Source organism: Otolemur garnettii, unplaced genomic scaffold (genome assembly GCF_000181295.1).
Source record: "Otolemur garnettii isolate 467f Iridium unplaced genomic scaffold, OtoGar3 scaffold00263, whole genome shotgun sequence".
Classification (NCBI taxonomy): Eukaryota; Metazoa; Chordata; class Mammalia; order Primates; family Galagidae; genus Otolemur; species Otolemur garnettii.
Genome location: NW_003852658.1, coordinates 939,502 through 964,765, shown reverse-complemented (window position 1 = coordinate 964,765; position 25,264 = coordinate 939,502). Strand labels below are relative to the sequence as shown.

The window sequence follows — 25,264 nt, the reverse complement described above, 5'->3', positions numbered from 1 at the left end:
TGACGGCTGTCAATAATAACAAGTAAAATTTATTGGCTACCCTATCAAAACCCAAAGCATAATCAGAATATAATTATTTCTCAAAATGTTCACTGGGGCATGCCTTCTTTTCCATGAGACTATAATATAACATTACTATTTCCTTGTATCTACATGAACTATGCTACAATCTAAAAAAACCAGGAAGCAAGACTGAGGAAATTTAAAAGACAGTATCAAAAGATAATGTACTCTTTTCCTCTGTTAGTTTTATTCTAAAAGTATTCATTTTAATTACTTTGCAGTAAGCTCTATGTGAGTTTGATTACAAGCAGTTATATATTTGTATAACCTGTTTATAAGAAAGGAAGGTTAAAACAGAGTATAGGGCTTGGTGCCTGTAGCACAGTCATTATGGCACACCAGCCACATATCACAGGTGGTGGGTTAGAAGCCAGCGCAGGCCAGCTAAACAACAGCTAAACAACTGCAACAAAAAATAGCTGGGCATTGTGGTGGGCATGGGTAGTCCCAGCTATTTGGGAGGCTAAGGCAAGAGAATCTCTTAAGCGCGAAAGTTTGAGGTTGCTGTGAGTTGTGATGCCATGGCACTCTACTGAGGGTGACATAGTGAGACTCTATCTCAAAAAAATGAAAATAAAAATAAATAAAACAGAGTAGAGGAAAAGTGAGTACTAGTAAGTGGGAACAAAAAATCAACATGTAAGGCCCGGCGGAGTGGTTCACGCCTGCAATCCTAGCACTCTGGGAGGCGGAGGCAGTTGGACTGCTTGAGCTCACAGTTCAAGACTAGCCTGGGCAGGAGCAACACCCCATCTCTACTAAAAAAAAAAAAAAGAAAAGTTTGCCCGATGTTGAGGCTGTAGTCCCATCTACTCAGGAGGCTGAGGCAAGAAGACTGCTTGAGCCCAAGAGTTTGCAGTTGCTGTGAGCTATGATGATGCCACGGCACTCTACCCTGACCAGCAGAGTGACATTCTATCTCAGAGAAAAAAAGAAAAAGCATTCTGCCAACAGGTAAACATTTACATTATATTCTTTCCTCATTCACCTTAGTTCTTTAATTTTTTTCTTCATGTCTATTGCCTCCTTTTCTCTCAGGACAGGAGGATCACTTGGAATAGTGGAAATGCACTGATCTAGGATTCTGTATTCCTTGATTATGAACTTGGCATTGTGCATGTCACGTAATGTCTTTGGTCCTTGATCGCCTCAGAGATTGAACTAAAAGACCTTATAGGATTCTCTCCCTAAATTCTATTTATCTAATATCAATTTTACCCCTATAGGAAACAACCATTCTTACATAGAACAAGAGAATCAAGCTAGGAAAACTTTTCCAGAGAGCAACCACATCAATAGTCCTTAATGTTCATATCCTGATGCAAGCAATTCTACTTTTTTGGATTTGTCCTAATAATCATGTGTACAAAAATATAGTAACAAAATGTTTATAATACTCCTTTTTATAAAAAACCTAAATACCAGCTCGGCGTCCATAGGTCAGTGAGTAGGGCACCATCCATATACACCAAGGCTGGTGGGTTGGTGTCCAGCCTGGGCCTGCTAAACAATAATGACAACTACAACAAAAAAATAGACGGGTGTTGTGGTGGGCACCTATAGTCCCAGCTACTTGGGAAACGGAGGCAAGAGAATCGCTTAAGCCTGTGGTTCGCAACCTTCCTAATGCTACAGCCCTTTAATAAAGTTGAGAACCGCTGGCTTAAACCCAAGAGTTTGAGGTTGCTGTGAGCTGTGATGCACGGCACTCTACTGAGGGCGACATAGTGATACTCTATCTCAAAAAAAAAAAATCTAAATGCCTTATAATAGGAAATGGCGGCTCGGCGCCTGTGGCTCAAGCGGCTAAGGCGCCAGGCACATACACCTAAGGTGGTGGGTTCGAATCCCCAGCCCAGGCCCGCCAAACAACAATGATGGCTGCAACTAAAAAATGGCCGGGCATTGTGGCGGGTGCCTGTGGTCCCAGCTACTTGGGAGGCTGAGGCAGGAGACTCGCTTGAGCCCAGGACTTGGAGGTTGCTGTGAGCTGTGATGCCATGGCACTCTACCCAGGGGGATAGCTTGAGGCTCCGTCTCAAAAAAAAAAAAAAATAATAGGAAATGGCTAAGTAAATTAGGAAGAATCTGTTTAATAGAATAGTATGTAGCCATTAAAATTCAAGTTACAGACAAATATATAATTGCACAGAAAGATGTCATTATAATGAAAAGTAGGTTACAACTAAACATGATCATGGTTTAGCATGTACACATACATATATACAAGTACAGGAAAAAAAAAACCTATGTTAGACATTATTTCTGAATGGAATTTGGTATTTTATATCTTCAACTTTTTTTCCATCCATATTTTCTAAATTTTCTACAATGAAAATGTATATATTAGTTATACAGTAAAAACAAAAGTATTTTTTAAAGAATTAATTCTAAAGTTCTTTCAAGTTACTTATAAATTTTTTTGTATTCTCTGGTTCCCAAAAATAAAATTCTATTATTTTAATCAATCTCCTTTAAAAAGACTAGGTGTTACAATTACATGTTAAATAAAACTTTTGGCATAATAGAAAATTTGTAAACAGGAAGTCAAATTATTCAAAAACAACAGAAAATAACTAGTTATCTACTCATATGATAAAGATGCAAGGCCCCAAGGGATCAAACTGTGGTTCTATTATTAAAGCACTCTCAAGCAAACTTATAAAACATTCTGCAGATTCCTTATTAGTAAGTATAGTGTCCTTGGGAATTCCATTTATGAGAGATGCAAAAATTAATGTCCAGAACACTAAAAGTAACAGAAAAATACTATCTAAAAGTTTTTAAATAAACTTTTAAAGAACAAAATATTCTGCTCAAAAATTGAATGCAAAAGATAGATTAATGACATTGTGATTACTGAGTATCAGAGAGAAAAAAATACAATTACCTTTTACTACATAAATAAAACTAGTTAAGTCCACTTTTGAACCAAGAAAACAATACGATTATGGGCCAAACATTTTTCAGTTTAGAGAGACTTACAATGGAAATGAAAAAACTAAAAATTACTCAGAAATCCTGGGGAATCTCTTTCCCTGAAGACCTTTTAGAATACCCATAACTAGGACATGAAATTAGAGGCCAATATCACCACCAACAACTGGAGGCAGACGAGACTCTACCCAAGGTTCCTTTCAACTTCATTCTCTTTTTTAAGGTCTGGAAGTGTGAATAGATATGATACCTTAAGAAAACTAAGGATACGGGGAGGGGAGAGGGAGGGGAGAGAGGGTGGAGGGAGAGGGATTCGAGGGTTCACTTGTGTGGTTCATCTTACAAGGGTACAAGTGAATCTTTCTATGAGTAGAATATGAACGTTTTAACACAATAACTAAGAAAGTTACATGAAGGCTATGTTAACCAGTTTGATGGAAGTGTCTTGGATTGTGTGTGAAAACACCACACTGTACCCCCAAAGTGCATCAATGTACACAGTTACCATTCAATTAAAAAAAAAAAAAATTCACGAAGAAGGAAACTGACTTAACAAGCAGCAAAACAAAACTATGAATCAAGTAATTCTTAACTTTAAAAATATGGACTGCTACCTTTCAAGTTTTTCTGGTTTTGTTCAAGAAAATAAAGCATGCTGTAGAAACTGTGATTAAAGGACATTATAAAATCAAATAGGATTCTTAATATTTAAAAGTAAGAAAGTACTAAGAAAATTTACCAAATATTAAAGCCAATCCATGAGATGTACCCACTGCTATCAGACTGGACACTGCCTGAAAATAAAAAGGAAGGTTGTATTTTAAGATGTAATATATCAAGGATCTTGAAATAATCAAAGTTAAATCTATTCCTTCCTCTAGGCACCAGATGACATACCAACTATTATAAATAAGGACAATTTTATCTAGGAGGCAAAACGGGAAATGAAACTCAGGACATCTTATTTCTGAGAATCCCTCTAAATTCACTCTAAGGGTAACATTATCAAAATAGCATATGTTCAACATTATAGGCAAAAATGTGCCACTTAGCTTTCTCTAAAGCAACTTTAAAACAAAAAATCAGGGGTCCAGACAAAGTAAGAGGCACTTCGGCTACACAACTAAGAGCCTCCTATGAGATATGAGGCAGTGCTGAGATTGCTCTTCTCCAGTTTACTCGGAAGAGCCAGAAGGTATCAGAAATGTTCAAAACTCAGCCCACCTCCTCATCAATGACTGACTAAGAAGAAAGTGGCAGGAGGCAGCTAGAGAAAAGGGACTAGAGTGCTGTCAATATCCCCCAGTTCTCTACAATCATTCTACAGACTTACTATTTGGCAATGTAACCAGAGCTGTTAAACATGAAATTTACCACAAAATGTTTTTAACAAATGAGGCTTTCCACTCCCTGTTAACAGAAGGGAAACCAAGTCACAGAAGCAGCAAAATAATCATTATTCCATTACCTGCTTCTCAAACAAAAGCCTTTTTTTTAATTAAGAAAAGAGAAAACATTCAACATAGACAAATTTTAAACTTGATAATCTGCAGTAAAATGGCTTACAAATTTATTATAATTTATGTAATAAATTTAAACATTGTAAGAATAAATCTAAGAAAACTCAATCAAGTAAAAAGCTTACCTTTAAAAAGTTAAAATATACTTACAATTGCTGTGGGCAGGCCAGCGTCTACTTTGTCCTAAATAAGATGGTAAAGAAAGTATTTGAAAAAATATTCTCATTTTAAAGCAGAAAATGGCATAAGGAGCTCTTTACATACATTTTGATCCAAATCAGTTCAGACAAGAGGGGGAACTTTCCTTTTTGCCCTCAACTAAGAGAAATAACGAAAGCTGTATATATCAACAGATACACAGATTTTGAAAGTGAATCATTTGGTTTTACTAACTATAACAGATGTTTCAGGAAGGCTAATTATAAATGGAAAGGGAAGGGAAAAAGAAAAATGACTCTGTTTTCTAAAATGTGTACAACTGTATTATAGGGTCAAAATGGTAGGAGTATATAAAGATTTGAGAAAAGGAAATGTGTGCTAAAGATGTTCTATTTCTAATAATGTAGGAGCTCTTATCTAGCAGACTACCCAGTAATCTCTCAATAAAACCCCAGCAGTATACATTAAATCAGTTCTCAAGAGTAAGAAAGTAAAACATGAAGGGCTACTCTAAGAACCCTACCAATAACTATGTAGCCTTGGGAAAGTCATCTAACTTTTCTAAATACTAGTCTAGTCAAATGCCAAGAAATAGCAAATCCTGCCCTATTTACCTCCATGAGCCCTAAGAATCAAATTATATGTAAAGAATGATATAACAGTAAGAGTATCTATCTGACACTTACATAGCTTTCAATAATAACAGCCTACAGTAATACACCACTGCAGTAGCAAAAACCTTTCACATACATGTATTACACTATTTGATTCCCTAACCTGGAGAGAGAGAGATAATAGGCAGCATGATTCTGCTTTTCCAGAATGGAAAATGGAAGAGAAGAAAATGGAAGTTTTAATGAATTTAGCTGACTTGCCCAAGATTACTAAGTAAGTGAGAGAACCATGTCTCAAACTCAGGGCTTTCAGTTCCCAGGTTAGGCTCCTTACATCCCTTCCACATCTTCTTTCCTATGTCTATTCTTCTCAGTGTGGTCAGTTAGTTACTATAATCTCTCAAAAGGCAGAATCCACTTAACCAACTTTGTAGAGCTTCCCAGGAACTAACCTGAGAAACTCCAACGCGTGGAAACATGGAAAAGAACAATCACTGCACTTGCTGTGTACAATGTTCTGGATAGCAGCATATGCCCAACTTGGCACATATGAGTGTGTATAAAACATGCCTGACATAAGGCTCAACAATTAAAAAGCATGCAATAAATATTTGACAAATGATTGATTTGTATCCTAAACAAGAAAAAAGAGGAATAACGAGATAGCAGATGAAGAACATCAACCACAGTAAGTCCTCACTCAATACTGTCAATAGATTCTTGGAAACTGACTTTAAGTGAAACAACTTACAATAAAACCAATTCTTTTTTCTCATCATTATAATAAAATGACACTGAACAAAATGACATTAATTCAAGGATCTGCTCTATATTCAAAATAGAACCTGAAAAATGAAATCAGAAGTTACCTGACTTCAAAAGCTAAAAAATCACAGATGTTTGAAAGCATTTTATAGATTATAGAATTTTAGTACTAGTGTTGCAACATATGAAGGTAGTAGTTCTCAAAGGTCAGAGTGCTTTAGAATCATCTAGAATGCCCATTAAAATGCATATCTCTATACTACAAGGCTAAAGATTCTGACAGCATGTCTGGGGTGAGCCCTAGGAACCTGCATTTTAATAAACACACAAGACAGTCATATGCAATGGACACATTTTGAAAAAAACAAACAAACAAAAAAAACCCAGCATCTCTAGCATGTTAAGGTTGATCATGAAATTGATATAGATCCTTAAAAAGTTAATTTCAATTATTTTAAAATAGTCATATGTCGTGTTTCTTTGAGGAGGAGCCCAAAATCAAACCATGAGTTTTACAATTCCAAAAATTTCATCTCAGCTGGGTATGGTGGCTCTCACCTATAATGCCAGTATTTGAGGAGGCTTCAGCCAGCCATTTGATACCAGCCTAGACAACATAGCAACAGCTTGTCTCTACAAAAAATAAGAAAAATTATCTGGGCATGGTGGCATGTGCCTGTAGTCCTGGCTATTTGGGAGGCTGAGGCAGGACTGCTTGAACCCAGGAGTTTGAGGCTGCAGTAAACTATGATTATACTATTGTATTCCACCGTGGGTGACAAAGCAAGACCCTCGCCCAATGTAAACACACAAAAATATCTCATCTCTCCTTAATGTTTCTAAGTATAGACTCCAAAACTGTAATGACCCAAGCCCTAAGCAGCCTTAATGACATCACTAACCACATGGCTGCAGGTACTACTGAACAAATTATTCAGGAGAAACACCCAAAAATACAACTGGCTTTACATGTTAATAAACCAACCATCACAGAAAAGCATACAACTTAAATTGAGCTGGTAATCATAAAAAAAAAAGGAAGGCAGTGTGTGATGACTGTCACAGGAAAAGCAGTTTTCATTTTAACATACCAAAGGAGCTCAGCCATAGCAATGAAATAAAAACAGAATGCAAACACTCTGGTATTTATTAGAATTTTCCTCTCCTCTTCAAGAAGAAGGAGAAACCCTTTTAAATAACAGATTTATCTAATCATTGTTCAGAGTCTGAGTTTTAGTTCAGTCTCCATTATTCAAAATATTTTTAAAACTGCACAGGTGGGTCAAATGACTGTTCTGGTTCATCTTGATGATTTTGAAAGGAATGAATTTCATCACCTACATAAGGATTAAATTCAGAAAACGTCATGGAAATGTAATCCTCTACAGGTGGTTCCCATTCTAGCAAATATGAATTACTCTCCACCTAAAAGAGGAAGGACAATTGCCCAGGTCTCCCCCGCTGCTTGCCCAGCTTTCCATTCAAACTGACTTCACAACATATGGTTGGGTCAGGATATACCCACTGTCCATAGTGAATCCGTTTTTTTGTTTGTTTGCTTTGGTATCTGCACTAAGATCCTTCTCAGATAAGCCTAAAAACTACAGTGCAATTGTGGTGAACTAAGGCACTCCTACAGTGCCCCTCATGAAAAATCAAAACCTTTATTTCTTTTCCAAACAGAATATGTAAAATACCAATTAAACTGCATAGAAAGAACTTAAGGACAGACCAAAGATCTTGTCATTATTATTACATACAGGATTTGTATATTTAATTCAGAAAACCAGAATTCAAAGATTACATGAAACTATGGGTGTTAAGGCCAAAGGAAAAGTCTGATCAGTGTCTACCAACTCGATGGACTATTAAATATTTTTAACAGTAACTCAGTGCTCAAAATCATTTTCAAAAAAGGTCACAGACATCATGTTCCAAGCAATTATACATTGGATACATTCACCCAGGCGACCTCCTTTCACATCAAAGAGGCACTAGACTTGGAGCCAGAAACCCCAATTTTGAGTAATTGCCCTGTTACTTCCTAACCAACGATGTAAGACAAGTTGATATCACCTCTGTGAGCCTATCTTCTCATTTGTAAAATAGAACATGGCTTTACCTACTTTCAAAATTGTAAAAATTAGAGTAATAAGGTACATGAAAACTTTTGTGAATTATAAAGGAACATTCAGTTGTAAAAGATTCTGATCAATCACTTCTCCATATTAAAAGACTAAAAACACAAGCACTCTACCTCAATCAAATACACAAGACGGCAACTACACTGAAAAGGAATTTAAAGAAAAGGCAGATAGTGTTTATTTCAGGCTTGCTGCCATATTTCATTTAGGCACACCCAAGACTTTGAGCAGACCTTTATTTTCATGGCTGCACTAATTTCTATGTCAAGATGTATAGCCATGTCTTATGAGTCAAAAATAATCACACAAAAACCATGAAAGCCAGATTCTATTTTTCTTAAGCCTTGGGCCAAGAGAAGTGCTGTGCTTTGTTTTATGCTCATTCCTACTTCATTATGCCATTGCAAGTTATAAAGCTGGGGGGAAAGTACAAAATACTTACAGCTGCAGATACTATCTGGGCAGAAATTCCCTTCAAAAGTGAATGTCGCATAACTGATCCATGGAGTGAAAAAGAATCAGGTAATTTCTTCTTCCTAAAAAAAAAAAAAAGAAAGAAAGAAAGAAAGAAATGAATACATTCAAAAACAGACAAAAAGAAAATAACAGTGTATATAATTTCTTAGCTCAGTTTTAAAAAGAAGTATAGAAAAATCTAAAAGTCTCAAATTAAAATGCTGTACTAAAGCCACTCTGAACCTCGAAGAAGCACAGTAAAATGAATAAAACCACAATTCCAGGCGGCTCCTGTGGCTCAGTGAGTAGGGCGCCGGCCCCATATACCGAGGGTGGCAGGTTCAAACCTGGCCCTGGCTGAACTGCAACCAAAAAATAGCCAGGCGTTGTAGCGGGCGCCTGTAGTCCCAGCTACTCGGGAGGCTGAGGCAAGAGAATCGCCCATGCCCAGGAGTTGGAGGTTGCTGTGACCTGTGTCACGCCATGGCACTCTACCAAGGGCAACAAAGTAAGACTCTGTCTCTAAAAAAAAAAAAAAACTAACCCCAATTCCTTTGTCACTGATTCCAACTATTCCTTGCTCACCTTAAGTAATACAAAGTTCTCCTATTCTCCAGAAGGTGCATACAGAGCCCTCCTTCTGCCCTGCATGGCCACATCTACTTATCGTCTTGCCTCCTCCTGTCTATGGCCACCCTCTCATTCTTAAACCACTCTCTGAAGTTCCCCATTCTTTACTCACTCCCTGCTGCTCCTATGGAGGGCTCCTTTCACCTCTCTTCTCATCATCATGCAAGAAGTAATTCTTAAACATTTACCAAACATTACTGAGCACTTACTCTGTATGACTAAAAGTGTGCTCTGGGGGATACAAAATAAGGAAATCACCTACAATCAGGGATCTCACAGCCTAGCTAGAGGGACTAACAACTAACTCTTAAAGGACAAATGTTAGACTGAAAATACATATAAAGTACTATATAAATGCAAATGAAGACAAGTTTAGATTCTATTTATTTGGGGGTTATCAGGGATAGCTATAATAAAGAGAAAATGTTTAACTTGACTTAAGTCTGTGAAGCAAAAAGCATGAGCAGCAACATGAAGATGTGAAGGTACACAGTGTGTCTGGGGGACAGTGAATACACAAAAGGCATGGACTGGGAAGACTGGCGTGGGAGAGCTTAGATATCAGGTCAAAATGGTAAGCGGGGTCCAGACAGGATGCCACGCAAAGGAGTTCTGACTTCACTATGCAGGCCACAAGATAACGCTGTATCTTTAAATAAGTCTATGAAATCAATATATAAGCACCTACACATTCATATGAATGGTAAAACATAACTATAGTCCAGAAAGTAAAAGGGAAGAGGAGAGAGAGGGGAGGGGAGGTGGGAGGCAGGAGGAGGGAGGGTATTTGGGGGGACCACATCTAACGTGCACAGTGCAATGATACATTTCAAGACTATGAAGAAAAGAATGTAACTGTGATGCTAATCAGTTCAATGTAAGCATTTCACATTGTATATCAAATCAGTACACTGAACCTCATAAATGCATCAACGTACACAGTTACGATTTAATAAAAACAAAAAAATAAAAATAAAAAAGTAGTGACCAGATAATCAAAAACATTTAAGTTATCTATTTGTAGGACACCATGCTGAACAAGTTAACATATTCAGCAATGGCCCCTATCTCACAAGAGATAACAACCTAAAGACAGCACTGAAACAGGCAAAATTTAAGAAAGAGGAAAAATACACAGATAACTTTATCAATATTAAAGTTACATGTGAATTCAATAAAATATTTATATTATGGTTCTTCCACTTCTCTTTTTATGTTCTCTCCAAAAAATCTGGAAGGTGAAAAGCAGCCAAAATTGAAGTTATTTGGGGTCAGAAGTCCTTTCCCAAAATCTTTACTCATCTTTGTGATTCTCCCCTGAGCCCACTCCAGGAGAATGCAGGAACGGCAGAGCTGAGCTTAGAGGACAGGACGTGCAGGAAACAGAAGGGTGGTGAACCAAGCTCCATGTTCCCACCACAGACAAGCAGATTTGATCTATGCTCCCTCCAAGGCTCTACCATTTCTGGGAATCCCTGGCTATGATTATGGCTTCCTACTGGGGCTGTGGAAGACAGGGGTCACACTACTCACTTTTTATCTCCTCCCTCAATAGTGTCAACATCTTTAAGCTCTAATAAGTATATTATTTCCATACAAGTGGGCCTTCTACTCCTATGCAAGGCTTTAATAGACCACCCAGTACTATCAAAACATACTTACATTAAATATCTCAACCATGTACAAATGTGACTGACATGAATACTGACCTTTTTAAGTTGGTCCTGTCACCACTGTCTGAGCTTGCCACAGATGAAGTATCATATGAGTGAGAATCAATAGTATCAATGTTTAACAATGTAGGATCCTCAAGAATAAAAGATTCATCTTCATCATCAGTCTAAATTGGAGAAAGATAAACCAATATATCAAAATTCCAAATACTCTCTGAAACAAGTCAGGTAGGCAGTAATGAGTTTCTCCAAAGTACTCATGTGCCTATTTCTGCTTTTCATCTCTATTCTGCATATTCCTATTGACCAGAGATGCATAGTACAGAATTACCAGAGTTAAATTTCAACTCTAGATACATCACCCTCTTTATAAAGAGGTCAATGCAAAAACTTCTTGTAGCATAAAGAATCAGGAGCATTACACAGATTATGTTAACTATAGAATATTTCTTAAAATTCAAACTTGTACAGGTGCTTTAATAGTTAACAGTGAATGGCTAAAGAGAAGAAAAAAAAGTACCACCTGACTATAAATAGTCTACTGTGAAAAATGTAACCTGCAGACAGAAGGAAGGCATTCTAGGTAAGAAAGAGCATGGGTAGATATGACGATTTCATAATATGGATTAGTCCAAAATGGCTGGAGTATATGAGTAGAATCCGAAGATGATTATCCATTAAGCTATCTGGAGGCAGGGCCACGTCTACCTTGTCCACCTCTGCACCCCTGGTACCTAGTACAATGTTAGACACATGCATAATCAGTACTCACTTCATGGATTAGTATGCTACACGTAGAAGGCATGAAGTGGGAGACATGATGGGAACCATGTTTCAGAAAGATGAATAGGGCTGTATGAACAATGGGTGAGAGCAGAGGATAAGACTCAAGTACCAGTAACAGGGCTGTATCAAGACCCTAGCCTAGGAATGCTACAGAAGTCAAGAAAGGAAATGATGAAGAGACATGACTGAGATAAAAGCAAAATTCCTTGGTAACCATTTAAATGTCTGAGAGTTTGGGGCATGCAGGTGGGGGAGGTAAGGGAGACGTCAAAGAAGACTCCAAGGTTTCCAGCTTGAATGACTAGGCAAAAAGTGATACTCCTAGTTGAGATGAGAAAGTAGACAAAGCTGATAAAGCAGGATTGTACAAGGCGGTTCTGAGTGACAGACACTAAAGAACTGTCTTCTCTTTCAGCTCGACTAACTTCTTCCTTACCACTTCTAATCATTGTCCTTAAGAGAGTAATCTATACTCATTATCTCCATTTTTTCTACTTATTACAAGGTACTGTCCAAACCTTGCCAAATTTACTAGTCAAATCTACTTACTGGTCTATTTTCAGTTAGCATGACAGCCGAGCATAAAGCTCTGTCCCCTATGCATCATTTAACCCTGTGGAAGATTCCCTACTTCTCTTTCGCCTCAGTCACTAATATGCCATCCAGACTGAGGAAGACTGGAAGCCTCGGGGCCACATGAGCCACAGCCATGGCTGCATCAGCAAGGGCCAAAGCACCCGGCTGGCAGACTGGGGTATGGTGCTGGCATGCATCACACAGCATCAACGTCAGCAAGTATCACCCAGGTTACACTGGGGAAATTGGTACGAGGCATTACCACTTAAAGAGGAAACGGAGCTTTTGCCCAGCTGTCAACCTTGATAAACTATGGACATCAGTCAGTGTGCAGACACCGTTAAATGTTGCCAAAAACAAGCCTGGGGCTGCTCCCATCATGGATGTAGCACATTTGGGCTGCTACAAGGTTCCGGGGGAGGAAAAGCTCCCAAAGCAGATGGCCATTGTGAAGGCCAAATTCTTCAGCAGAAGAGCTGAAGAGAAGACTGAGGGTGTTAGAAGGACTTGTGCCTTGGTGGCTTGAAGCCACATGGAGGAAGGTTCATTAAACACTAACAAATGAAAAAGAAAAGACAAACTCCCTACGCCTTGAAACTTTCCCTTCCCTTGGTTTTCAGTACATCTCTGTCCTAGTTCTCCTCCAACATATGTCCCCTCTTATCAGTCCTGTGCTCTGCTAGCTTCTCCTCAGCCCAACCTTTAAATGCTAGCGTCCCCCAGGATTATATATTCTTAGCTCTCTTCTCTTCTTACTTCACACACTCCCCATTTGAGTGAGCTCATCTATACAGATGGCTTTAAGGACCATGTTATGCCAGACTCCAAAGTCTGTGTCTTTAGCATCAACATTTCTCTTGAAGTGGGTCCAAATTTACAACTGCTTTTCAGATACCTTCACACATGTTCTGAGAACAGAGATAGGACTGGCAAGGAGACATTACGTTACTTGAGAGTTGTAAAATATTGGAACAATTGCTGCAGGAAACAGGAAAGGAAATAATTCAGAAATAAGAACTGCAACATCAAGGTCTTAGGCAAGAGTCAACAAAATGTCACTTGATTTTCTCGAGCAGCCTGGGGATATAATTAAGGAAAATAGATCAGATGAGGTAAGCCAGGCTTATAAAATAAGTAAAAGAAAAGAACTGATGCCAAAACTGAATTTAAAACTACTATACAGAACAACTACATGTATAAGTTTTCCCCAAACTGATGTGTACAGTATATACAATCTTATCACATTTCTACTGACGTGTGTGTGTTTGTGTATTGGGGGGGAGGGGGAGGGGGAGGAAGTGAGGAGGAAGGGGAGGAGGGAGAGCGAGAGAGATATAAATGTCTACCAATAGTAGAATGAATAAATATGGTATTTTCATAAAGAATTTTATATAGCAATGAGAATAAATGAAAAATTATAGAAAAAATAAAGTATGAATAAATCTAAAAACATAATTTTAAGAGAAACAAGGCAGACACATAAGAGTACATACTGTATAATCCTCTTTACATAAAGTTCAAAGCAGGAAAACTAATCAATGCTGATAAAAGTTCTAATAGTAATTTCCCTGGGGTTGGGCACTGAAGGGGCAGAAGAGGAGCTTCTGGGTTGCACAGGTTGTTCCCATGCCATACGCTTATGACTTGTACACATATCTGTATGTACATTATACCTCAATGAAAAGTTCAAAAGACATTTCTGGCTGCACAGTCCAATAGCAAGACTGAGGTAAACTATGTAGTCTCTGAATACTCTCAGAGACTAGAAGACTACGAAAAATCAATAGATTTGGTCTTGATGAAGTCAAAGAACAGGTTTAATGGAAGTAAGGAAATGGGGGCTGGGGTGGGAGGAGATTATCATTAGAAAATGGAATTTCAAAATTAAAAATTTCAGAGGCAGCACAGTTTCAAAGGATGACAAGAGCTAGTAACATTACGTCAAGCCTTCAATTCTGAGATCCAGGATGTCTCAGTAATCTCTAAATTTCCATTTTTTCAAATGTCTTGAATGTCCATTTCTTCCTAGCCTCCCTTCAGATTGATTTTATAATGAACATTATACAATATATGTATCTATTATGCATATCCTAGAGCAAGGTCTTATTTACACTTTCTACTTCTGCCCTTTTCATTTTAAAAAATCATTTCTTTAATACTCTCCACACCCATGTTACGGTCTTCATAATGAGCTACAATTTAAATACTTTTCCTTTCACTTACTGCCTGCCTAGCTCCCTGAAGGCATAATGGCTGGCCGATTCCCAGTACCATTTCTCTCTCAAGTACAAAGAAAGCACTTTATAACCCCAGTGTCTACATCGTGACCCAGATACACTAGCCACTCAAATAACTACTAAGGATGACGACAGTATTATCTTCTCAGTAAACCACTAATGACTGTATTTACTATTGCTCTTAGATAAGAAAATAGTACAAAAATAGTTTTCCTTCATTATGAACTATAGCTCATTCCCGAGCAGTATTTTGCCTATATAATATAAAGATATACAAATAGGACTTTTTACACAGTCTTCTAAGATTTTTACTTCATATTTAATAAGATAATTGAAATGAGGATGTGATTAAGATCATTTTAATAAGATTGACTAAAAATAATCTCCTCATCTCTAGTGAAAGATTTCCTCTATATTAGAAAGTAATAAATAAAAGACATTTCACTACAACAGGATATTCTTTCACAGACCAAAGCCTTTTTTTGTCAAAAACCAAAAGTGCTTAAGTCTTAATATAGAACATACGGAACATTTTTAACTTAAAACACATTCAAAGTTACAATACATTCAACGTAATAGCAATATCCAACTGATATAAAAAATAAGAAATCAAAGCCACACAAGAAAAATAAAAGATACAATTCACATAGAAATCGTTTGCATCCCATAAAGCGTTGTGTATCTCCTGAAAGTACAGTCAAAGAAGCCCAACTCACTAGGAGTATACCCACCAAGGTGGGCATTTCTGTTGAGAAACCTCTGCAACTTTATCTTTTGGAAAACAACTATGGAACTGAAATAAATCTATACATTTTAAAGGTCTCAAATTAGAAGCTAAGTTCTCCCAGAGAAATCACAAGCAAGTGTTTAAAGAACCAGGAAGACTGAGGTGAAGAGCTGGCAGCAGACGAAGGGTACACATAAAACCGACACACTTCACCAACCATATACTCGCATAAAAACCATATACTGGTATCATTGCTTTTCTTCATGTAGAAGAGTACTGAAGCTCATTATAAGGCCACAAGACATTCCCTAGTATCAGAGGATGAGCTATTTGAATACCACTGGCGAGTCAAACAATCATTATCAACACATAATACAAACCTTAAAAGTGATACTAACTTAGTATTTCAATTCACTTAATACGTTTTTTAAGTCTAGCAAGTATTAGGCTTCGTGCTGGGCACAGAGATTAAAGATGAATAAGACATGGTTTCCGCCTTGAGAAGCTCACAGTCTAGACCAGTGCAATCCACTAGAACTTTCTACAATGATGGAAATACTCTGTAGCTATGCTGTCCACCACAGCAACCACTAGCCACATGTGGCTACCAAGCACTTGAAATGTACCTTATGCAACTGAGGAATTGAATCTCTCTTTAACTGTAATTAACTTAAATTTTATTTTTTTATTTATTTTTAATTTTTGAATATTACAAGGATACAAATGTTTTGATTACATGAATTTCTTTTGCACAGTTTAAGTTACAAGTGTGCCCCTCCTCACCCAGGTAGTATGCATTATACCTGTCAGGTATGAACTTCCCCCTCCCTGTGTCTCCTCCCACCTCTTGTTTTCTGTTGAGTTTTACTACTAACTGTGCACATAAGCATTGATTAATTGGTTCCAATTTAATAGTGAAAACATTTTTTCCACTTCTGGGAAACTTCACTTAATAAGAATGATCTTCGGTTACATCATCCAGGTTGTTACAAAAGATATTAGTTCACCATTTTTTTTTATGGCTGAGTAGTACTACATGGTGTGTGTGTGTGTGTGTGTGTGTACATATTTATACACACACATCACATTCTACTAGTCCACTCATGTACGGATAAGCACTTGGGTTGGTTCCACATCTTTGGAATTGTGAACTGTGCTGCTATAAACACTTGAGTGCACATGTCTGCTTGATGAAATGACTTTTTTCTTTGAATAAACACCCAATAGTGGGACTGCTGGATCAAATGATAGGTCTACTTTTAGTTCTTTGAGGTATTGCCATATAACTTTCCACAAAAGGTGTACTAGTCTAGACTCCCATCAATAGCCTATAAGTGTGTTGATACATGCGATCAGTGACTATCATACTGGATAATGCATATCTAGATATACATACTACAACTTGCCCAAAAGATATTAAAGTTGATGCCACAGAATGATCACTAATATTTACCTACCTCATTTAATATGCTTTCCAATGTTGGAGGAGTATCAACTTGAGGAATATCAAACTCCTTGTCATCAATCTAAACAAAGAAAAGAAAGTAAGGTTCTCACAATGATGCCTTTCCTTGTATAGTTTTAAGAGTGTTTTAATTTTAGAACCATCATCAACTAAAAGACAAACTTACGAGCAAACATCAAACAGTCAACTCAAAAATCCATGGAATCAAGGACCAGGTTAAAAGACTACAGAACACGCTCAGCGCCTGTGGCTCATGCGGCTAAGGCGCCAGCCACATACACCTAAGGTGGCGGGTTCGAATCCCCAGCCCGGGCCCGCCAAACAACAATGATGGCTGCAACCAAAAAATGGCCGGGCGTTGTGGTGGGCACCTGTGGTCCCAGCTACTTGGGAGGCTGAGGCAGGAGCCTCACTTGAGCCCAGGAGTTGGAGGTTGCTGTGAGCTGTGATGCCATGGCACTTTACCCAGGGGGATAGCTTGAGGCTCTGTCTCAAAAAAAAAAAAAAAAAAAAGACTACAGAACAGTTTCTCTTCAGTGACTACCAAGACACATAGGCACTGATGCACAATCCTGACATCCCTTTCGAGAAAGCTGTTACTGAAGGACTTTGGCATCTGCTTTCTCACAAATGACAAAACAGTGTATCTCATGACAACTCCTAATGTTTTAAGTTTAGACATAAGTCATAAGCAAAAAACAATGGTCTGATATCACATTTCTTAATTATAAATTATAGTGAGAGATGAACTCTGTCATGAAATGTTCTCACAGAAACCAACTAACATAATGTTCAATTCACAGGGGGAAAAAAGTCACTGTGCAAGTTAAGAATTCTAACATACCACTAGCTCTGTGACCTTAAGTCATTTAACATATAGCTGCATGCCAGTGTCTTCACCTATAAGATGATTATTAGAGTAAGAGCTGTAAAGCTCAAATGACAGCATGAATTAAAATGTTTCATAAACTGTAACAGATAATACAAATGAAGAGTGATATTATCTCATAAAACTGTATACAGACTTCTATCACCCCATGCAAAGATGATAGACTAATAAATAGTCTTTGAGTCATAAAGCATACTCTAACCAATGCTTTTGTTAAACATCATCACTTAACAAAAGGTGAAATTTTTACCAGGTCATTTTTGAATTCTAGTTCCTTGTCCAGATCTATATAGGAGAATTTTGAAAGTGAAGCCTCTAGATTGAAAGATTTATTCAGTTCTTCTTCAGTAGTCTTGGCACAGAGGTTCTGTTCCACATTTTCATGGTCTGGTTCATTTTCCATATTTACTTTTAATAATAGTATTCAAGCTCCTGCTTGTTTGGTTTTTGTTCTGTTTTGTTCTTGTCTTAGATCACAAAGACTTGCATTATGACCTCTTTTTTAAAAAAAGAAAAAAAGAAAAAGTATCATTTAGATTTCTTCCTTGACAAATGGACATTCCAAAGACTTACTTGGTCAGACTTCATTCAACTGTCTGATTACAAACAAATAAAAATCAATATGGGGGCATAGGATATGATATGGAGGGAGGCTTTCTAAGGAAACACAAAGAAGGAATACCTAACTCATACTACAGAAGTCTAAGAAGTGGCCCATCACTTAAAGTCATGAAACTGGTGACAGCGATAGATTTAGTAGGCTCAGATTCTAGATCTGGTCCCAACTATATGTATGTGCCTAACAGTAAAATGGTAAACTGGTGCCAAAACTACAATTAAACCCTTCCTTACCTTCCCAAACCCCAGGGTAGCACTCCAGTTCTCCCTGGAGATAAGCATATAGACCAGTTTCCTTGTTCAGATTCACTTGGGCCACAGATGTCCTAGGGAACTTAGTATAAATACCAAGGATGGATACATAGTCATTTAACACAACACTAGCAAATCTAAGAATTCAGATCTATCAGGAAGACACCATAATTCTACAACCTACCTACCAGAGATATCTAGAAAGAAAGCTAGTCCTAGAAAACCATAGACATTTTCAGGGAAAAATGAAATACTAAAAAAAAAAAACTAGAAACTTACACAACTTATTATTTTACAGCTCTAAATGATAGAACACTCTGTTGTACCAAAAAAAAAAAAAAACAGATAATTTAGTTTATTGCAAAATTGCCACTTCTATAAAATTAAAAATACATTAAAAAATTATTACAAGTTTAATAAATTAAATTTGCTTTTAAATGTTTTTAGCGGCTCGGTGCCCAGAGCTCAGTGGTTAGGGCACTGGCCACATACACCAAGGCAGGTGGGTTGAAACCCAGTCCTGGTCTGCTAGACAACAATGACATCTGCCAAAAAAAATAGCCAGGTGTTGTGGTGGACACCTGTAGTCCCAGCTATTTGGGAGTCTGAGGCAAGAGAATTGCTTAAGCTCAAGAGTTTGAGGTCACTGTGAACTGTGACACTACGGCACTCTACTGAGGGCGACATAGTGAGACTCTGTCTCAAAAAAATTAATTAATTAATAGTTTTTAGGTTACATTTCAATTGGGCTACAAGTGACTGAACTTTTAAAAGTCTGTTTAAGCTATCCTGGTTTAGAATAAAACAAAACTACAAAACAGAAGCAATGTGCTAATAACAATAATAATAATAATAATAAAGGTCATTTTGAGTTCTAAATTAGATAGTACCAAATAACTAGCAGACCTCTGAGGTTTTTCAAACTACATACTACCCTCCAGGGTATAAACACCAACAACCACTACCAAGGCTCAATGCCACAGTGAAATGCTCTTAGTGTTACTACTTAGTGAAGTACAGACAGAAAAAGGCGGGCAACTACTTGGCTATTAAAATAACTATTTATTTTTCTAAAGAGACAGGGTCTGACCATGTTGCCCAGGTTAGACTCAAACTCTTGGGCTTACTCAATTCTCTACCTCAGCCCCCCCAAGAAGCTGGAACTACAGGCACATACCACCAAACATGGCTTGAAGTAACTGTTTTTTAAAGCAAACTGAGGTTGTTTTTAAATAACATGCCAAAACGTCACTGATAATTTTATAAATGAGGCTCATTCCTTTTAGTACCTATAATTTCACTTCTTTCAATGTTTCATTTTTATCACTTTAAAAGACATGAACAGGCTGGAAGCAGTATCTTATTCCTGTAATCCCAGCACTTTGGGAAGCAGAGGTGGGATGATCACTTGTGGCCAGGAATTTGAGACAAGCCTGGGCAACACAGTGAGATCCCATCTCCACAAAAATATTTTCTAGACATAGTGGCAAGTGTCCTTAGTTCTAGCTACTCACAAGGCTGAGGCAAGAGGATCACATGAGCCTTGGAGTTTGATGCTATAGTGAGCTATGATGATACTACTACATGCCAGTCTTGGTGACAGAAGAAGAAAGAAATGAATTGCTACTTGGTATAAAACATGGATAATGTGATTCATATTCAGTGGGTTCCTGAGGATATTAACTTTTATTCTTACACATATATTTTTTAAATAGAGAAGGTAAAATCGCACAGCAAAAAGAAAAAAGAAACTCTTATTTAAATGATTTTCATAATCTAAAATATTTCATATTTCACATTTGTCTTTGCAAAATAACTAAGAAAAGAAAACAACTTTTCTCTGGCTCTTTTCATCTCCTATCTGGAGTTACTAACAAGCTCAAAGACATATAACAATTCAGCATCTGTGAACACCAACATCAATCATGAAGAAGTCTAAAGTGATCAAGCATTTCCTGAAGAAAGAACATCACCATGCTAAGCTGTCCTGCTCCATTTCCAACCCTCATTTCACTGAGCTCCTTTTGCCAATGTGATGTGGTGGCAAAGTGGAAAAAATATAAGCCACAGAGCCTATTAAAATCAAGTTAAGAGGCTCAGCACCCATAGCACAGTGGTTACGGCACCAGCTACACACATGAAGAGTAGTGGGTTCGAACCCAGCCTCGGCCAACTAAAACAACAGCTAAACAACTGCAAGCAAAAAAAAAAAAAAAAAGCCAGGCATTGTGGCAGGAATCTGTAGTTCTAGCTACTTGGAAGGCTGAGGCAAAGAGAATCGCTTAAGCCCAGGAGTTTGAGGTTGCTGTGAGCTGTGACACCACAGTACTCTACTGAGAGCAGCATAGTGATACTCTGTCTCAAAACAAAAATCAAGTTAAGAAAAAGCAAAAAAATAAGAGGTGTTAGCAGGGATATGGTAAAAAGGGAACACTTATACACCCTTTGTGGGAATATAAATTAATACAATTTCTATGAAGATTAGTATGGAGGTTTGTCAAAGAACTAAATGTACATCTACCATTTGATCCTGCAATCCCACCACTAGATACCTACCCAGAAGAAAAAAAATCAGATCAAAAAGATACCTATACTTGTATGTTTATCACAGCACAATTCACAGTCACAAAGATATGGAATGTAGGTGCCATCAGCTGATGACTAGATTAAGAAAATATGGTGTATATATACACCATGGAGTACTACTACTCAGTGATAAGAAAAAAATGAAACTCTAGCTTTTATAGTGACTTGGATGGAACTGGAGGCCAATTTCCTAAATAAAGTAACCCCAGGACAGAAAAACAAATGACATATGTTCTCACTTACAAGTGAGAGCTAAACTATGGCTACCCAAGAGCACACAGAATGATATAATGAACATTAGCAACTCAAATGAGGGAAGGGTGGGATGGGGTAGGGATGAAAAATTACGTATGGGATACAATGGACAGTACTCAGTGATGGGTACACCAAAAGCCCAGACTCTACCACTACACAATATACACATGTAATACAATTCAATTCATACCCTCTAAACATATTAAAATTAAAAAAATTTTTAAGCCAAAATATCACATGTACACCATAAATATTTATGGGGATTTATAGATCCATAAACATTTTCAAAACAATTAACAAATAAATAAAATCAGGCTTGAATCTAGACTTTACCAGTTTCTATCTGTGACTTTGGTCAATTGTTTACCTTCTTTGAACCACTCTATTTCTACATCTATAAAATGGAATATTGAGGACATCTGTGGTGTTTGGGCACAATAGCACCTCTTGTTCGGGGAAGTGTTCCTTCAAATCACGGGCTTCTTTTAGAGCAGGCGTCCTCAAACTACGGCCCGTGGGCCACATGCAGCCCGCCTAGGACATTTATCCAGCCCGCCAGGTGTTTTTGCCACTGCTGCCTGTCCTGCTTAGCAGCTGACTCGTCCCGGGGCCCGCAATCCGGCCCTCCAATGGTCTGAGGGACAGTGAACTGGCCCCCTGTTTAAAAAGTTTGAGGACCCCTTTTTAGAGGCTACCTGTCAAAAAATCCCCTAGTAAAATGGATTATGTAATACAGCCGGAGTCTCTCACTGCTATCTATTAAAAAGGAACTGATGAGGAAGGCTGAGCATACCCCACACTACCCACCCTGCCCTCTTCTGCAGTAAAGTTGTCATTCATTTAACATACATCAACTAAACATCTACTATGTATTATCTAACTCTGAGACTGACCTCTACCGACAAAAATTACATTCTAGGTACAGAAAGAATAAAATCAATCTAAAAAGGAAGTAGAGAAGAGGAAGAAAGAAGAGTCCTGATATAGGCAAGCCTCAGATTCTATTCTTCTATGATCTTAGCCCATAGCCTTCTAGAAGTTTGGCTACATAAACCAACATACCTTCTTCCACCCCATTTTTTGGCACTTAAAATTCAAAGTCTTGACTTAAAAACACAACCACCTATTTTACAGGGCTACTGTGAGGAACAAATGATATGACTATAAAGAATGTAAAAGAATGCCTGGATATATAAGTTTCAAGAAATATTAGCTATTTAAATTTCCTTGAGATTTTTTAATTTTTCTAAAGTTAAAGACTCAAAAACAAAATTTAATATTTTTGCAAAAGTCTATCACAGATATCAAACCTTTTTTTTTCTCTGCCACACATTGAAATTGTCTTGAGCCACACATTAAATACACAAACACTTAACAAAAGCTGATGAGCAAAAACAAAAGTCTGTGAATAATTCTTATAATATCTAACACCACATATAAGCAAAATAGTCCTTAAATAATCCTCACGAGGGCTACAGGTTGGACACCCTTGGATACTAAGCATATCAGAAAAATATCTTAGCAGTTCCATCATGAGCTAAATGGTAGGGGGTTTAACTAAGACGAGTATAGCCCCCACCAAAGCATCAGAGACACTTAATAAAAATCTTTCATTATGATAATGAGAAGGGCCTTATACTACTTATTCTAAAATCATGGGGTTAGGGTGGTCATGGAGATCAAGAAACTCCCTTGGGAGGGTGGCGCCTGTGGATCAAAGGAGTAGGGTGCTGGCCCCATATACTGGAGGTGGTGGGTTCAAACCCAGCCCCAGCCAAAAAAAGAAAAAAAGAAACTCCCTTGGGGGTGGCACCTGTGGCTCAGTGGGTAGGGTGCCAGCCCCATATACAGAGGGTGGCAGGTTCGAGCCCGGGCTCAGCCAAACTGCAGCAAAAAAAAATGGCCAGGCATTGTGGTAGGTGCTTACAGTCCCAGCTATAAGCACCTTTGGGAGGCTGAGGCAAAAGAATCTCTTGGGCCCAGGAGGTTGCTGTGAGCTGTGATGCCACAGCACTCTACTGAGGGCTCTGTCTCTTAAAAAAAAAACAAAAAACAAAAAAAACAACAACAACCCTGGGAGCTACAGGGTCCCTACTAAAGCATGAGGCACTCAAGTTCCCACCAGGGTGGTATCTTGTCTACCACAGATACAAAAGAACATCTCAGCAGCTGGTACAAACATGAACCAATAACCACAGCCCCTCAAAATGTCTTCCAACTCAAGCAAACAGGCTGTGACTGATTCTCACTCACAAGTACCACCCACCATCACTGAGAGGCCATTTCAACCTCAACACCTTTAAGCAAAGATGATGAAAGGGAAGGAAGAAGACAGAGGAATAAATAGAGGAAGGAAATAAAGAATAAGAACCCACACATGAGGATAAATCAACAAAAAAATCACTGGCAACATGAAGAATCAGAACAGATCAATTCCTCCAAGGGATCACAGTGTAGCTACCATAAAGGGCCCCAATTATCAAAAAATTGTGGCAATGACAGAGTACAGGTGCCAAAAACAATGAAGGAAAAGAACAAAACCAATTAAGGGAAATCTAAAAATTGACCCAAGTTTGTTTTTTTTTTGAGACAGAATTCTTACTTTGTTGCCCTTGGTAGAGTTCCATGTCATCATAGCTCACAGCAACCTAAAACTCTTGGGTTCAAGTGATTGCCTTGCCTCAAGCCTCCCAAGTAACTAGAATTTTTTTTTTTTTTTTGAGACAGAGCCTCAAGTTGTCCCCCTGGGTAGAGTGCCATGGCATTACAGCTCACAGCAACCTCCAACTCCTGGGCTCAGGCGAGTCTCCTGCCTCCGCCTCCCAAGTAGCTGGGACCACAGGCGCCCGCCACAACGCCCGGCTATTTTTTGGTTGCAGCCATCATTGTTGTTTGGCGGGTCCGGGCTGGGGATTCGAACCCGTCACCTTAGGTGTACGTGGCTGGCGCCTTAGCTGGTCCAAGTAACTAGAATTACAGGTACCTGCCACTATGCCTGGTTATTTTTAGAGACAGGGATCTTGCTCTGGTTCAGGCTGGCCTCAAACTCTTGAGCTCAGGCAACCCACCTGCCTCAGCCTCCCAGAGTGCTAGGATTACAGACATGAGCCATCATGATTGGCATGACCCAAGAATTTAACAAAATAAAAGATGAAGTCTCCAAGGATATGGACAAAATTAGAAAGAATATACAGAGATTAAAAAAATAGATAAGTTATTCAGGGAGTTGCAAAATGTAATAGAAGTTTCGACAGCAGATTAAGTCACAAAGAAGAAACAATCTCAAATGTTGAAGACAAGACTCTCGAACTTACCCAGTCATTTAAAGAGGCAAAAAAAAAAAAGGCCAGGTGTGGTGGCTCATGCTTGTAATCCTAGCACACTAGGAGGCTGAGGCAGGTGGATTGCATGAGCTCACGCATTTGAGACCAGCCTGAGCCAGAGCAAGACTCCATCTAAAAATAAGATATCTCTGGGTGTTGTTGCAGGCACCTGTAGTCCCAGCTACTAGGGAGGCTGAGGCAAAAGAATCACCTGAGCCCAAGACTTTGAAGTTACTATGAGCTATGATGCCATGGCACTCTACCAAGGGAAACAAAGTGAGACTCTGTCTCAAAAAAAATAAAATAATAATAATAATAAATGAAAAACAAAGAGGCAGAAAAGAAGAGAGTAAAAGCAGAACAATCTCTTAAGAGAATTATGGGACTATGCAAAGTGTACAAACACACAAATTATAGATATCATTAAAGAAGAGAATTATAATGGCAAGGAAGATCTAGTTGATGATAGCATAACTGAAAACTTCCTAAGCATTGCCAAAGATTCAGATGTTCACCAACTATAGATATTGAACCCCGAGTCAAATGAATTCATACAGACCATCTCCTAGACACATAGTAATTAACCTGG

The 25,264-nt window shown here is 38.1% G+C and overlaps 1 protein-coding gene across 1 annotated transcript in view; it reads right to left on the bottom strand.

The window, feature by feature from the left end:
* The window catches only part of VPS8 (VPS8, CORVET complex subunit), a 271,667-nt gene that overhangs the window by 233,367 nt on the left and 13,036 nt on the right, over positions 1-25,264 (bottom strand). The window contains exons 2-8 of the mRNA XM_023508657.1: positions 17,892-18,138; positions 16,745-16,813; positions 10,998-11,128; positions 8,645-8,738; positions 7,400-7,483; positions 4,671-4,703; positions 3,740-3,794 (exon numbers count right to left, since the gene is read on the bottom strand). Of these exons, the coding sequence (XP_023364425.1) occupies positions 3,740-3,794; positions 4,671-4,703; positions 7,400-7,483; positions 8,645-8,738; positions 10,998-11,128; positions 16,745-16,813; positions 17,892-18,044 (619 nt within the window). The 5' untranslated portion in view covers positions 18,045-18,138. The remainder of the gene's footprint in view (positions 1-3,739; positions 3,795-4,670; positions 4,704-7,399; positions 7,484-8,644; positions 8,739-10,997; positions 11,129-16,744; positions 16,814-17,891; positions 18,139-25,264) is intronic.